The sequence below is a fragment of the Chelonia mydas genome, chromosome 7 (assembly GCF_015237465.2).
Source record: "Chelonia mydas isolate rCheMyd1 chromosome 7, rCheMyd1.pri.v2, whole genome shotgun sequence".
In the NCBI taxonomy this organism is placed as follows: domain Eukaryota; kingdom Metazoa; phylum Chordata; order Testudines; family Cheloniidae; genus Chelonia; species Chelonia mydas.
The window spans coordinates 58,237,306-58,253,633 of record NC_057853.1 but is presented as its reverse complement, the minus strand read 5'-3'; the positions used below and the strand labels follow the sequence as shown (position 1 = coordinate 58,253,633).

At 39.8% G+C, this 16,328-nt stretch overlaps 1 protein-coding gene across 6 annotated transcripts in view; it reads left to right on the top strand.

The window, feature by feature from the left end:
* ERCC6 (ERCC excision repair 6, chromatin remodeling factor) overlaps nucleotides 1-16,328 on the top strand; it is a 79,329-nt gene that overhangs the window by 30,826 nt on the left and 32,175 nt on the right. For 4 of the 6 annotated variants that reach the window (XM_037903940.2, XM_037903941.2, XM_043551055.1 and 1 more), the window contains 2 exons: nucleotides 1,851-2,009; nucleotides 11,459-11,594. In XM_037903940.2, coding sequence (XP_037759868.1) covers nucleotides 1,851-2,009; nucleotides 11,459-11,594 — 295 coding nt within the window. The remainder of the gene's footprint in view (nucleotides 1-1,850; nucleotides 2,010-11,458; nucleotides 11,595-16,328) is intronic. The other 2 variants (XM_043551057.1, XM_043551056.1) reach the window with 1 other exon arrangement.

Below are 16,328 nucleotides of genomic sequence, written 5' to 3'. Positions count from 1 at the left end.
CACTGTATTTTCCACTGAATGCATCCGATGAAGTGAGCTGTAGCTCATGAAAGCTTATGCTCAAATAAATTTGTGAGTCTCTAAGGTGCCACAAGTACTCTTTTTCTTTTTGCAAATACAGACTAACAAGGCAGCTGCTCTGAAACCATGCAGATTAATAGTTTACCTCCTTAATGATGAGTAACATTCCAGGTATGCTTGGGAAACAACTGTTATGCTAATTGGTCTTAACTGAAAACTGCTGTTAAGAACTACTTCTGACCTAAAATCAGTGAAAGGGGCAAAGGTATTTGATTCTTTGAATCGGCATTCCTTGGTAGTGTTTGCATTTCAATACTCTTAAATGGCTGTTGTTATCTCATTAAGGTGTCAGACCATAACACCTCTGCTATTGCTCTTGGGGAGGTCCCTAACTCCAGTTATAACTAGTAATACTGTAATTCTGCAAACCTTTCTTTCTTCATTTTTAGCTTTTTCCTTCCTGAAAAATGTTTGGTCCATTCACACTACAAATGTTATGTTTAGGGGGATCCTTTTGTAATACATTTGGGGCATCATCATGCTATGATGTGATCCCTCAAGTGATAAAATTTGTGGTGTTAGATGATTCTTTGATCTTCTCAAATCCTTTTTTTCATTCTTATCTCGTTTAGCTTTCCATCTAAATACCTAAGTTAAGAACCACATCCCAAATGTGTGTAATGATCAGTAAAACCATAGTAGTCATTTATAAGGAGTTTGTAGACATGAGTGTCAGTAGGCCAGAGTGTTCCTAAATATTCTTCACTCAAGGAAGGAAAACCGAATTACAAAAGAAAGTGTAAGAGAGTGCACTGTATGAACTGTCCCCATTCTGTCAGTAGCTACATCTCTATACTCAACCTCTGCTCCACTCAATATGCATGTTGGAGATACACAAATGCTTCAACCGCCTTGGTATTTCCCTTTAAATGATTTACATTTTTAAGTCTATCTTGCTTCATTTTTTTTCACTTTCTTGTCCTTTCAGTTTAAACTGCATCTGTTTTAATTAGTATAATTCCTGCTTGCACTATTACATATCATTATAAAAAAGCATGTCCTAAAATCAGTCTCGATCTGGCCTCCCAAATCCGACCTTCTTGATTTTTCGTTTTACATTCTTTTGTTAATCTGTGTTTAGATTGGGGTGTATTCTACATGACTGTTCATTCTGTTTCCAGTCTTTCACTTTGAATTGTAAGCGCACTGGTATCCTCTTCTAGTAACATATTGCTACATACTACTCTCTGAGACAGATCTTTGTTTCTTTGCCTTTCAAAATATTTTTGACATCTGTCAGCTTTTTCCTTATTTAAAGAGACTGAGTTCTGTTAAATGAATTTCTGGTTGTATATAAAGTAAACAAGGTTTAACAAACCTAATCCCTCTTGTAGTGGAGCATAAATCCCATGCATCACCAATTACAAACCTAAGCTTCCAATTAAGTCCAAATGGTGTACCTTACTAGACCCCTACCTGTTAAAGTTCCCCTTTCTGAAGGGATAATAAAAATGTGGATGTTAGAGCAGCTTCCCAAGTTACTTCTAACAGTATTTTTAAAAATACATGAAATAAAATACCCTGTAATTACCATGTCTATCAGTTTAATTAGAAATGCTTTAGCATTGCATAAAGAATGAATTTGTCACATATAATGTCTAAGTGCATCAAAAATGCATGACCTTGTAAATACAGCACTTATGTAAAACACACATGCAGCATGTTACTGTAACTAGTATTAGAACCTTGCCAAATGATTATTTCATGAGTACTTTCTGTTATGATCTGTATTATCAAACATTTGCCATGTTTTTTCCTTGTTGTTGTAGGTACCAGCAGACAGGTGTTAGGTGGCTCTGGGAATTGCACTGCCAGCAGGCAGGAGGAATTCTGGGAGATGAGATGGGATTGGGCAAGACCATCCAGATAATTGCCTTCTTGGCAGGTCTGAGCTACAGCAAGATCAGGACTCGTGGTTCAAATTACAGGCAAGTGCTCCACTGCAGACTGTCAGTCTGTGGAGCTCAATTAATATTTCATCAGATGTATTGCTGGTGGAGGAGGGTCCTGTGAATTATTAATGACATTTCAATTACATTATTCCTTTAATTCTTTTAGTGGGGGACATCAAAGGAAATTTTTTACGAGACAATGGAGCTGTAGGGCAGGAAAAATTAAACATGTAACACTTTTAATGAATTCCAGGCATTGATGCTTCATGTTGCAGATGAGCCACACTAGATATTTTGGGTCAATACAGTGTCTAAGGTTAGCTTACACAAATGGATTGTTTACAAACTCAATTACGTTAATATCAATAGTTTACACAATATGGAATTTTAAATTAGATGTAATACCTTTAGTTCCATTTATTAAATTTTACATTAAAATATTTGTTCTGGCAAGACACCAGGTGAATGCTTTACAGGAAGTAACCAGCATATTCAGGATGAAAGTCAGAGCTTCTGGTGGGTAATGGAACATCCTTGCAGAATCTTTTTAAAGACCAGAACAGATAAATCTACATCTTCTGAAAGCCATTCTTTAGGTTGACCAGACTTCCATATCACACCCCTTATTACTCCTTCCATGTATTGCTGAGTAGTACCTAAAGAAGGAATTTATTCTTATCTGTGGATGAGACAGATTACCAGAAGAAGATTCTTCTAAATCCTGGAATACCAAGTGCATGCATAATGGTACTAATACTTTGTAGTTCTGTAGCACCTTCTAACTTAGGATCTCAAATTACTAAATAGATTTACTAAGAGTAGAAGATAAGTAATGAAAAGTGATGATTTTCAAACTGAATTAAATCTTTGTATAATGAATACTTAGCATGGACATAAATGCTGTTAAAATGACTTACAAAATATAGCATCTTTCTAGAACGATCTTACCCCCAAGTAGCTTTACTAGCTGGGAAGAGGACACAAGTATAGAGAACATTGCTTCCTTCCCCAGCCTTGAGGTGGGCAAATAACTGATTTTTTTGGTTCACTGGGATTTCCAAAAAATTCACTACAACCAGAACTGAAGCCAAAAATTGTGGTAAATTTCAGAGAATCAAAAGTCAATTTTAAGTTAAACGAAGCATGTCATTTGACCTGAACCGCTTTGTTTCTGGGCCTTTTAAAAAGTCTAGATTCACAAAGCGGGAGGAGGTGATGATGGTGGTGTCCGTGCCTTCCTTTATAACTTTTAGCCCAGTGTTTAGAGCGCTCACTTGAGATATGGGAGACTCTGGTTCAAATTCCCCATCTGCCTGATGTGGAACAAGGATTTGAGCTTGGGTCTCCTACCTCACAGCAGAGTGCCCTAATCTCTGGGCTGTAGAGTAATCTGGGGAGACATCTTCTCAGTCTCTCCCACTGAAGCTGTTCTACTAGGTGAGCATTCTAACCACCAGGCTATAGTCATTTTTTCTCTCTCTGCCCTCCCTTCCTCTTTGCCCCCACCCCCTAGTGGCTATTCAAGTATTTTATACAGAGTGGAACAGCTTCAAGAGGAGAGATTGAGAGAGACCTGCCCCAGAGAGAGGAACTTTACCATCAGGTTATACAATTGGCGGAGCCCTGTAGTTTATTTTCCTGTGCCCTTCCAGACAACATCAGTGGACGTGTTAAATTCTGTTGAGATAGGAGTGCTTCTGTTTCAGTACAGGTGGCAATTTTCTAATATCATATCAACAAAAGTATGTTTACCTAATTGTCTTCAGTGCTGTCTAGTTCATGCCCCAATTTCTTTTTGAAGACAGTTTGCTTTTGCTGAGCAGGAAATACTGATATCTTCAGCTAATACTTGGAGTGCTCAAGGTGCTATCACATTTCAGATGTTGTAGAGATGATCTGACCAGAATTTTCTCTTTGGCCTTGATAGTTGGCGGCAGTGGTAGATCTGAAAATACCGTAGTAGCATAAATTACTGAAATATCTGCATGGGTTTACTAGTAAAGCATGCTACTAGGCGTCAGGAAACACCCCGCTACACACACAACCCCGTGCCTCAAATTCTAATCCCAGCCATGCCACTTACTCACGGTCTCTCCTTGAGTAATTATTACTTAAACTTTGTAGCCCACAGTAATTTTTCAAAATGTTTTAAACAGTTGCTAATAGTAGTTCAGTTGCAGTAGGGTTAACAACTCAGGGAGTACGAGTGTAGACAAGTAGCAGCCTTGCTTGTCCTACTTTCTTCTTCTTTCATATTGCAGTCATTAGTGAGCATAGTGTGTCACAGGAAAATAAAAAGACAAAGTACACAGTGAAGCTTAGTTGACATTATTAGTTGGCTGAAGCTATGGAGAGTGTGGGAATGGTGACAGAAGTCGGGGGGAGATCCTGCCTTTCTCAAGGAGAGCAAGATACAAAAGGTGCCATGACAGTATGGGTTACTTGTTAGTGATGTCCTTTTATTAAAAAGGTAATTACGTCTGTTTCATTTCATTGCGGGAACTGGAGTTGACAGGCTTTGCAAAAGTGAGTTTTGAGGAGAACTTTGGATGAGGACAAGGTGAAAGTTAGATCTGGGAAACATAAGCAAGTTTTCCTTCCCCCTTGTTGGAGTAATCGATTCCAAGGCTAGGAGGGATCACTGTGATGATCTAGTCTGACCTCCTCTGTAACACAGACAATAGAACATCCCCAGAATAATTCCTAGAGCAGATCTATAGAGAAACATCCAGTCTTGATTTTTAAAATTGCTAATGATGGCGAATCCACCACGACACTTGATAAATTGTACCAATGGTTAATTAGTCTCACTGTTTAAAAATTTGCATTTAATTTCCAGTCTGAATGTGTCTGGCTTCAACTTTCAGCCATTGAATGGTGTTACACCGTTCTCTGCTCAGTTGAAGAGCCCATTATCAAATTTTGTTCCCCATGGTAGGTACTTATAGACGATGATCAAGTCAACCCTTAACTTTCTCTTTATTAAGCTACATAGTTAGAACTCCTTGAGTCTGTCATTATCAGGTGTGTTTTCTAATATTTAAATCATTCTTGTGGCTTTTCTCTGAACCCTCTCCAATTTATCAGCATCCTTCTTGAATTGTGGACACCAGAACTGGAGACAGTATACCAGCAGTGGTCACACCAGTGCCAAATACAGAGGTAAAATACCCTCTCTGCTCCTCAGGATTCCACTGTTTATTCATCCAAGGATTTTATTAGCCCGTCTGACCACAGCATTGCACTGGAAGCTCATGTTCAGCTGATTATCCATCATCACCCACAAATCTTTTTCAGAGTCGCTGTGGCCCAGGATAGAGTCCCCTATCCTGTAAGTATGAAGGATGTACTTGGCATGACGGATTTGACAGAGAGATCAGGTTTCAATAAAGACAGTAATGGCTGGACCAATGTTCCTGGTAAATGTGGCCCCTACATGAGTCGCCTCTATAAACCCTTGAGGCCCCATGGCAACAAGCAAGACAGATTCCCATATCCAGGTGACAGGCTCCCTCTGAGATGCACTATTTGGGGGAAGTCTATAGAGCATTTACAATGTAGAAAGTACTTTCAGATATCTGATTCCAGTCATGGGATGGGAAGTCCACAGAGAGGGACAATGAGGGCACTAGAAGCCAAATTTTCCAAATTGGGTGTCTTAGGTTATGCCCTAAATAGAAGTTGCCTCATTTTCAGAGGTGCAGAGCAATCCCAGCTTCCACAAAGTAAAGATTCAGGAGCCTAACTATAGACACAAAGGGTTGACAATGCTGGCATAAGTCTCTTCAGGAATCCACACTTCATATAAATGGCCTGGAGATGAGTGTAGCATTTTGTGCTGTTTGTGATGTTTGGGGTTTTGAAGGTCTACAGTGAAATCTTGGCCCCATTGAAATCAGTGGGAGTTTTGCCATTGACATCAATGGGACCAGGATTTTACCCCTTAGTATCTCAAGAGGTGCATCTGATCCAGATTGACAGAACGCTGATGAGAATACGATAGGGGAGGAGGGCGTCTCACTTCCTTTGTTGGAAAGCCCTGCAGGGTGGAATTGGAAACTGTCCCTAAAAGATACTTCTGCATGTCACTTATTTGATAAGGATGGGCAAAACTATTTGCAGACAGACTGAGCTTACCCTAATATACCATCATGAGTGGTCCTGGATAAAAGGCTGGGAAAGTATCTCTGGCACATCCGCTAATTTACTACATAAGAAACCAGACTCAGAGACTCATACCATAGTGGCCATAAATGTCTTCCCTTGTCTGTGTACTTGGACCGTCGCATAAGCCATACCGTCCCTCTGCCTCCCTTCTTCTTCTGGCCTATTAGTGATTGACTGACACAGAATTAGTTCTTACTTGGCAGTTGCTGATCGCATCAAAATGAGGACCTCGGCATGCATGAGCAGACAAACATGTTCCTTCTTTGCATAATACCCTGGAATCTTATAAGCATGGCTCCTGATAGGGTAGACATTGAAGAGGTTGCTGTTTCTGAGCAGGTGTCCAAGTGATTCTAGCTGCCCAGAAGGCATTTTTTGACATATAATTTCAACTGGAAAAGGTTTGTGAACTGGAGTGAAAAGACCTAGTTGTGGATCATTTTATTTATCTCCCAAACAACTGCTTACCAACCTTCTTTGCCCTTCTCACTCTTGGTTACAGATCCTATCCATCAGAATTTATTTGGCTGCTGTTTCATTTGCTGCAGGTAGATACATTTCTGCTCTGTTTTCTGTGCAGATTTTGGCAAAACTTCACAAACGCTTTGTTAAAAGGACCCTTGTCCTTCATCTGGAGTGTACTGAGGTCCTTAGAACATCCTCCAGATTTTTCTCTCACTTCAGTCAGATGCATTAAGTCAAACTGTCTCCAAAAGAAGCATGTCCAAATGGTCAGCTAGTTGGCTGGCTGCATTTTTTGTGGCTTTTCCTCGGCAGGCCTGCTAAGGCATAGTTATATTAATCACATGGGTCTTGAATATCATTTTGATGCATTTCACTTTCTCTCTGAGGCTGTGTCTACAGTTTGAGGAGATGTAATTCCCAGCTCGAGAATACATATTCTCACTAGTTTTGATTGAGCTAGTGTGTTAAAAATAGAGTGTAGCTCTGGTGTCAGGAGGGGCTGGCCGTCCAAGTATGTGTTAGACAGGTATTTACTCAAGAAGCCTAGCGGTTTACAGTGCCATGGTTACACTATTGTATTCCCTTGACATGGGAATCACACCTCCAGCTCAAAGTCTAGACAACCTTAGAGGCAGGAGGGCCTGCTGTACCCTTTCAGCTGGAGCACCCACTGCCTGCCAGTGAAGAAAGTGTAAACAACGAGGAGTCCTTGTAGCACCTTAGAGATTAACAAATTTATTTGGGCATAAGTTTTCGTGGGCTTATGCCCAAATAAATTTTTTTGTCTCTAAGGTGCCACAAGAACTCCTTGTTGGTTTTGGTGATACAGACTAACATGGCTACCACTCTGAAGAAAATGAGTAACTTTGCAAGTCTAGTAATTCACTGGGAGGTGGATTCAAGAGTTAGGAATCTATTATAATTAAAACCCTCTGAGATTTACAGGTCAATAATTTTCCTTTTTTTCCCTCCGACCTCCTCAGATAGCTAGAATGGATTTTCTCTAAACCTCCGAAACAATCCATCTCAGTTAAAACCAAGCGTGAGAAACTAGCTGCTGTGGTAATTTTGAGAGTGATAATCTACTGAATATGAATGTTTAAAGGCAAAGTTCCTTCTCAATACTGTCTGTAGTGTCCTAACAGCACTGAAGATTTTCAGTAGTTTTATATTAACTAGGCATCTGATAACTACTTTGGCTTGTATTACAAGTCTCGCTTTTTATGCTGCAGTTGAACAAATCAGAAGATGGTAGGATTTCATTCGATCATTGATGAGCAGTCTAATTTCTGTTAGAAGTTTACAAAACGGAATGCCACATTGAGCCTAGGGAAACAAAAAGCCAGCCCTGAAATTTGGGGCTAGACATGAAAATCTGCCTGTCTTCAGTAGGAATCCTTTGAGTGCTGCAGCCAGTGCTAATAATAAGCAGCAGACTCAAATCAGTTAACCATCAATATTCATATCCTGTGATCCATAATGAAAGAGTATGGTATATTGGATTATTGCTCAGATCTCTCATTAATATCGTATTATGGGGAAAAGGCTTCAATAAAAGAAGTTTATGGAGGAGATGGTATGATGGGATAACATGATTTTGGCACTTAATTGATCTTTAACTATTCACAGTAAATAGGTCCAATGGCCTGTGTTGGGATGCTAGATGGGGTGGGATCTGAGTTACTACAGAAAATTCTTTCCTGGGTATCTGGCTGGTGAATCTTGCCCATATGCTCGGGGTTTAGCTGATCACCATATTTGGGGTCGGGAAGGAATTTTCCTCCAGGGCAGATTGGAAGAGGCCCTGGAGGTTTTTCGCCTTCCTCTGTAGCATGGGGCACAGGTCACGTGCTGGAGGATTCTCTGCTCCTTGAAGTCTTTAAACCACGATTTGAGGACTTCAATAGCTCAGACATAGGTGAGAGGTTTTTCGCAGGAGTGGGTGGGTGAGATTCTGTGGCCTGCGTCGTGCAGGAGGTCGAACTAGATGATCATAATGGTCCCTTCTGACCTTAATATCTATGAATGTGTGGTATATTAACCCAAGAACTAAATCAATTGTGAATGAAAGTGCCCACAAAAACATCGTATCTCTTGATGTTGGCCTTTTGAGAGCCAAAGAACGAGCCAGGTTGCGCTTCTCTCCCTGTCTCTTCATTGGAAGCTGTTTGTGAGTTCTGATTCAGTTTGTTTCCATAGTTTTAGCTCTTTTTGTTTTTAAACTGTGTTTAAACGCTCTTGAAATTGGGTGAAACTTGCTTGGGTTTGGGTTATATCAGACCTCCAAACTTTGCCCAGGTTTGTGAACCCAGTGAACAAACCTGAACTGATTTTTTTTTTTTTTTTTTTCAAATGACCCCCCTGAGTTCTAGGGAGGGATTCACAGTTTCAACTCATTGTTTTACGTGTTTTTGATCAGAAGCTTTCCCACCAGTGTGTTACTTTGAAATGAACTTCCAGGGAGGGGTGGGTGGGTCACAAACACGTGTGAAGTGGAACAGATTACAAAACTGATCAAATCCCCTGCAAACCAAAAGTGGCAAACTTTACACCGCTGGGGAGATTTTTGGTTTGGAGTTTTGAGTGTGTAGCACTGGCATAGAGGAGTTATGCCAATGCTACCCAAGTGCTGTACCTTGTTTTCTGAATCCATTTTAAATACTACTTCAGCTGCTCAAGTCGAGCTGTCTGCTTCAGTTGTCAAACATGCTATTTGGGCCCGTCCACGCTGGCTGGCTAAATGCTTACCCCATGTGGTTTTAAAGAAACTGCTGAAGTACAAGTGTACAGGGGACAAAGGATTAGCAGTATCCGACAGGGATTACGAGAGTGATAGAAATGTCAGGGAATTATACTAATTAGGGATTATTCTAAACTAGTTGAGACTGGTTGTTTATAATGAGGAGCCTGTGTTGTTCTGCTGTTTATGAGTAAGCATTTGAATAGCCTGTCACTTTGTTAACTTGGCATGGAGCTTTTCAGATTTAAGAAAAAAAAAGCCATGGTCTCTGCCTGAAGAGTTTACAGTCTGAAGAAGGATGGTCCAGTGGTTAGGGCAGTAGATTAAGATGTGGGAGGCCTGGGTTCAAGTCTCAACTCTGCTACAAACTTCCTATGTGACCTTGGGCAAGTCATTTAATCTCTCTGTGCTGCCATTCCCCATCTTTACAATGGGGAGGATCTCTTGTCATTCTGGAAACTGATACGTTAAATAACCGGAATCCTTCATAAAATGTCCCCAGTCTCTGAAATGCTGTTATCCTTCGTTTGTGGCAGTTCTAGTTTGTTTCCTTCCTGGCCACTTATCAGTAATCTAGAGGTGTTCAGTGATTTGTCTTTAGTCTCTCACAGATAATACCTCTTGAAATGCACATGATTTTCCACAACAGTTTTGCAAGACTTGAAAACACAGATGTATGTGATTGTGGTAAAGATGACTTATTTATTCATGTTGATGTTTCAAGGTAGAGAATATTTGAACAGTAAAACGGTATCATTTTGTGTTGAGATTTTTCCTGCTGTTGTATCTTCTCTGTGATAGTCTGTCAGTGTTTCTACCTCGACTAACCCTGTTGTGTGTGTCTCATTTCAAAAAAAAAAAGAGAGAGAGAGAAAATATTTTCCTTCTGAAGAGCAGGATAGCTATGAATTCAACTGCAGCTTCTTGGAGTTTGTTCCTAACAGTATGCTCTTCCTCAGAGAGAGAGAGAGAGAGAGAGAGAGAGAGAGAGAGAGAAGGGGTTAGATGTGAAGAAAAGAATTGAGAGCCAGGGAAGTTTTAATCCCAGCTCTGACACTGACTTCCTCTGTAGATTTCAGCAGATTATTTTGCCTGTCTGCCTCAGTATCCCCACTTCTAAAAAGGGTGTTTGATATTGCCTCATAGGGTGTTGAAGTAGTTGCTTATAAAGAGCTTGAATATGAAATGTGCTCTAATTGTGTGTCTTTAATAAAAAGGATACAAGACAGAGCCCAAAAATAGTCAGAACGCTGGATATTTTTGGTTTTAAAGCTGTATATTCTGTATTACCAACATAATGCAAAATGTTAGTGTATAATGATGTGGGCAAACACTTTTTTCACAAAAAGATCACTTTCATATCTGACCTCTCAGTCCTCTTTCTGAAAGGAAACCTGCATAACACCTTAAAAGATGAGCCTGGGAGCTTAAATTCATAACTGTGCTAGACACTTAAAATCATGTATGCAAAAGAGATACTTTTTGTGTCTCATTACACCAGTCTGTAATCCTCTAACCCTCCTTTGCCCTATGACTGACCACTTCGTCTTGAATGGTGTCTTGCAACATGTGTTAACTCCTTATCTGTTCCACCTTGTATTTAGCAGTGACACTGTTTACCTTCCCAGACCTGAAGAAGAGTTCCCTGGAGCTTGAAAGGTTGTCTCTTTCACTAACAGAAGTTGGTGCAATAAAAGACCTTACCTCACCCACATTATGTATAATAAGATACTTGAGAGAATGTAAGCCCCCATTTGTTTTTAGCCAACATGCAAGTAACAAAGCTGTTGGCAGTTGATAATTTCAGTTCTTTTAAAGAGACTTTGTGCATCCTAAATCTGATTTGCATTACCACAGTGCCCTTTTACTATTTTGTTTGGAGCTTTTCTATTTCTGTATTTATATTGATAAATGCATCCATTAACTGTTCAACTGTTGTAGCTGTACCCTTTACCCCTTTCATCAGATGGTTTAAAAAAAAAAATGCCAATCAATGTCCTTCGCTCGCGTATTCTGCTTGAACTATTGAGTGTCTGTTGGTTATTTTAATGGGTCATTTAATATAGCGTATTTATTTCACATTAATGTTTTCTTCCTGAATATTTTATTTTAGGTTTAAAGGTTTGGGCCCAACGGTGATTGTGTGTCCAGCCACAGTGATGCATCAGTGGGTGAAAGAATTCCACAGTTGGTGGCCTCCCTTTAGAGTTGCAGTTCTACATGAAACTGGCTCTTACACCAACAAAAAGGTAACATTTGAAAAGTGTGTGTGTGTTATCTCAGTACATGGGGTTGTATATCCATTATTCCTGAAGGTTTGTGTGTATGCTTGACTTTTCAGGGTTTTTTAATTGTTTTATCCTTTAAAATATTCTCAGTGATGTGCATAGATTCTCTGGGAAACCCAACGAAAAAAAGTGATGACTAAACAGTAATGTAACCAAGAAGTGTGTAGTGGTCTCAACATTAATGCATGCTGCCATAGTAAGTAGTGCTATTCTGCTGCTCTCACACGGAATTTATTGTTCACCATGCCATAGCTGACAATATTGCAACATACTAAAAACCATCCCAGACCCCTTCCAATGTGCCCTGGGGGAAGGGAATCCTTCTTGACCCCCATGTCTGAGGACTAGTTTAACCATGTTCATGTGAGCATAAATTCCCATACCATGTCATCTAACCCTGTTTACACTCTATTGTGTTGGTGATGTCCATGTAATATTCAACACGTCTTTCTTGAATCTTGTCACATTGTATTCTTCTACCTCCAGAGGCAAAAAATTCCAAACACGGCTCATGCTCTGATGGAGGGAGAGAGTTGTCCTTGCATCAGTTTAACCTAAACTTTTGTCATCTTAGTTTAATTTCCAGGAGTCCACATTTTCCTTTTGCTCTCTTCTAAATCAGTGCAGTCCTTTCTAGGTACTTTTGCAGTGTAATACAAGTCCACATAGTGAGCACAAATATTCCTCCTCTTCAAATTTTTGAGTCTGAAGACTCAATCCAGAAAGGTGCTGAGTATCGTCAACTCCCTCTGAGTTAAGTGTAGTCTTGATCATTTAAGTAACTCTTTTCTGTACATTCCCATAGAGGTAAGGTGCTCTCAAGTAAGTGCTCACCACTGTGCAAGGCCATGGTGTAATTGTTTCCTTTGTCTTGTATATAATTAGGAAACTGTGTATGAAATTATTAGCCTTCTTTTCTGCAGCTGATCAATGTATCTAAGAACCTGTATATGTACAGACTAGTGGTACTGGTGAATTCTTCCATCGTGCTATCTTGCATCAGAAGAGCCTTGATCCAGTCTTTAATTCATTCCACCTACACACACAGACACACTTCCACTTATTTTTATTTATTTGGTCATTATTTCAGTTTAAATCAATGAGTCCCACTTCCTTGGAGCAGTGACAGTGTATCTTTTTTCTCAGACAATGTCTCTGCTACTCTTTCACTTCTGGAGTAACCTTTAATTTTATAGAGTTTTATTCCATTTCTCAAACTGATTAAATCCATTTCATATGAAGTTTCAATATTTGGTACTTGTCAGAAAGAAAATGAGAGGAAAATTTAGATTTGTTTTCGGCTTCAGTTTCAGGTGCTTAAATGAGTTTTCAGAATTCAGTAAACCATTTTTAAATTTCTCTTTAAATATTTACTGAATTGTAATATTATTACAACGGTATGGCTCTTAATTGCATTTGATTAAGTATGTTATGAAATCGATATAATTACAGTACACAGCAAAAAATGAACAGCACACTGAGAAATGTGCTAATAGCTTCCTGTTGCTTAATTAACTCGGTGTGTCTTCATTCAAGCCCTAAAAGTCTACTGACCACAATAATATGCTTGCATGTTTTTCTAAATTAAATCATACATACTTATTTTACTGTTTTTGTTAATTAATGAACCTGTCTAACTTACACAGAATTTTCACAAGCAGGGGGAGAGGTACACTGAAGACTTCAGGGCTCCCCGCTCCGTCCCACCATCTGAATAATCAAATATCCTCTGCTAATGTCTCTTCAAATATTATTTGTGTTAGCATAGCACAGCACCCCGTTGTGGTAGGTGCTATACAAACAGAAAACAAAAAGGTGCTCCCTGCTTCAAGCAACTTACAGTCTTAAGTATAAGACAAGAAACAACAGATGGATACAGACAGACTGGGGTGGGGGGAATTACAAGTAAACACAATAATGATCAGCAGGATAGGCTGTGGGCTCTGCACATCAAAAGCAATAATGGCACTCTACACCTTGGAGCCCTGAAAGAGAATGTCTTACTCCAGGGTGCCAAGGAAAATCAGCATGGTCTAAAACTCATATACATTTCTCATGGCTATATGCCATAATTTTTCCTACTTACTCCATAGCCAAAAAAGGATCAGTTTGTGTGTCTGATTAAATTAAATTCCTTCGTAAAATCCAGTGAAGTGAGCTGTAGCTCACGAAAGCTTATGCTCAAATAAATTGGTTAGTCTCTAAGATGCCACAAGTACTCCTTTTCTTTTTGCGAATACAGACTAACACGGCTGCTACTCTGAAACCCTTCGTAAAATCTGTTAGCCTTCATTGGTCTTGGAGTGAAGGAGTCTGTTACTGTTACCATTTCATCAAAACAAATACAATTTACAACATCATGAAATCTGACCCTGTAAAATAAACAGTTCATTAGACTTGTTCTCTCCTATTTCAAATTCCTCCTCAATACACACTTACTCTTTGAAGTCTATCAGTGCTGATCTGCCACCTGCAGAAGGTTTACACAACAGTGATGCGGTGATTCCATCTCCTGATCACCTGTGACCTACATAAAAAGAAAAGAAGTACTTGTGGCACCTTAGAGACTAACCAATTTATTTGAGCATAAGCTTTCGGATCTTCTACACTTTCCACAGTATGCATCCGATGAAGTGAGCTGTAGCTCATGAAAGCTTATGCTCAAATAAATTGGTTAGTCTCTAAGGTGCCACAAGTACTCCTTTTCTTTTTGCAAATACAGACTAACATGGCTGTTACTCTGAAACCTGTGACCTACGTGTAGTTTGCTGTTCATCTTTTCAGATTGTATAGTATTTTGTTTCAGGGACCGTGCTGCCCCTTTGTGCTGCCAATACTGAGTTCAGTAAATAAATATGAAAATTGTGATTAAGTAAGCAAAACTGCTTTTCTCTCAAGATGAAATTAAAGTGATAAAAAGTAAAATCAGAATCCACCTGTTCTCTCAGTACAACCTAGATGTGTTTGGTTCTTAATTGACAGTTCTAGGACTGACTTATTAATATAGCAGTATATCATAATGTGTTACCATGTGACACATGAGTTTTGAGCTTGATACTTTTGCTTTTCAGGCAAACAGGATCTGGGAGCCCTGCAGTGGTAGCATACTCTGCCCCTGATTGGGAGGGAGCAGTGGTGGGCAACCTGCAGGTCATGGGCTGCACACAGCTCGTCAGGGTAATCCACTGGTGGGTCGCCAGACCATTTGCTTACTTTTGCACAGCTGCCCGCAGCTCCCAGTGGCCGTGGTTCACCGTTCACGGCCAATGGGAGCTGCGGGAAGCGGTGGCTAGGCCTGTAGAGTGATTCATGGCTCCTCTGAATTAACCAGAGGTTACAGGAAAAGTGTTAACAAGTTCCAGGGGAAGCTGCAGACAGCTGCAGTTGGCCAGAAGAACATTCACAACAGTAGTCTTGTAAGAGGAGCTCTGGGATGCATGAGAGGGGCAAATGACTCCCAAGAAGCCAAGAGTATTCAGCTCCTACAGTTGATGAATAAAATTTAGCTATATGGCAAAAAAAAATTGAGTAGGAATTGACTTGGCCCTTTGGACATGGTAGTAACTGCATAGTATACTGAAGAGGCAACAGGACAAGAGTTTTGTAAATCTTCAAATTAACCTTGAATTCTTTAACTAGAAGTTGAGAAAATACCTAGATCCACCGTACTATTATTCTTGTACTACCTTGCATCCTGGGATCTCCAAGCGTTTTACAAACATTAACCCTCCCAAAAATTGTATTCACTTTACATCTAGGTATACTGTGCCTCTGAAGCTGTGATTCCCCTTCTCCCCCCAAGTTGCACTTTGCACGTTATAGAAATGTAACCATGACTGTTTTCCTGTGAACTAGTACTGGGCAATGCGTTAAGCTTTATTTAGTGACACTGGAGCCACCAGTCCCAATGAGTAAATGTGGAAGCTCTACCAGTCTCTGAGAATTGTGAACTGTCAAACTGTTTCCTGTTTTACTCCAGAAAATAGCAGACTTTTTGGCTTTCTGTGACCTGACTTTTTTTTAAATATACTTGTTCCTTAGTTTTATTCTCAACATCTCTGTCATAATCGCTGAACCTCAGTACTACTCTGATGTGACTTCTGTGCCAGGCGGTGCTCCATGTGCTGCTTTTAACTACTGTCCGTCTTCTGGTCTTATTGCTTTCTTAGGTATAAAAATGTCAAAGGTTCTGAATTGCATAAACCTATAGGGAGATTGTCTAATGGAGACTGGATATAAAATGACTGATACCATTTTGTAGTGCCAATTACCCGCCTCGAAGTCGGCAGAATGGTTAGGCATCTCTCCTGGTGCCTAACCAAATTTGCTTGTCTTTCTCACCAGAACTATGGTTGCGCTGCATGACAGCTATAAGCCACATTATGGTGTGCATTAATAGATTATTGGTCCATGCCTGAGGTGCATTACCTTTTGGACTATTGGGGTGCTTTTCAAATAGCTATTAATGGCACAATCCTAAAGTGTTTTTGGATTATTAGGACCACTTTTCCTTACTTTTAGTTACCATGAGCCTAAATGGGCTTTCAGCAACGTTACCAGCCACTTTCAATTTTCAGGGGAAAAAGAAACTAAACTGGATTTAAGATTTCAAAGTACATATCAGTGACTTTGCCTTGCAAGAAAGTTGAGAATTAAATTGTTTTTTAATCAAAAGAACACTGTTGTTTTGCTTAA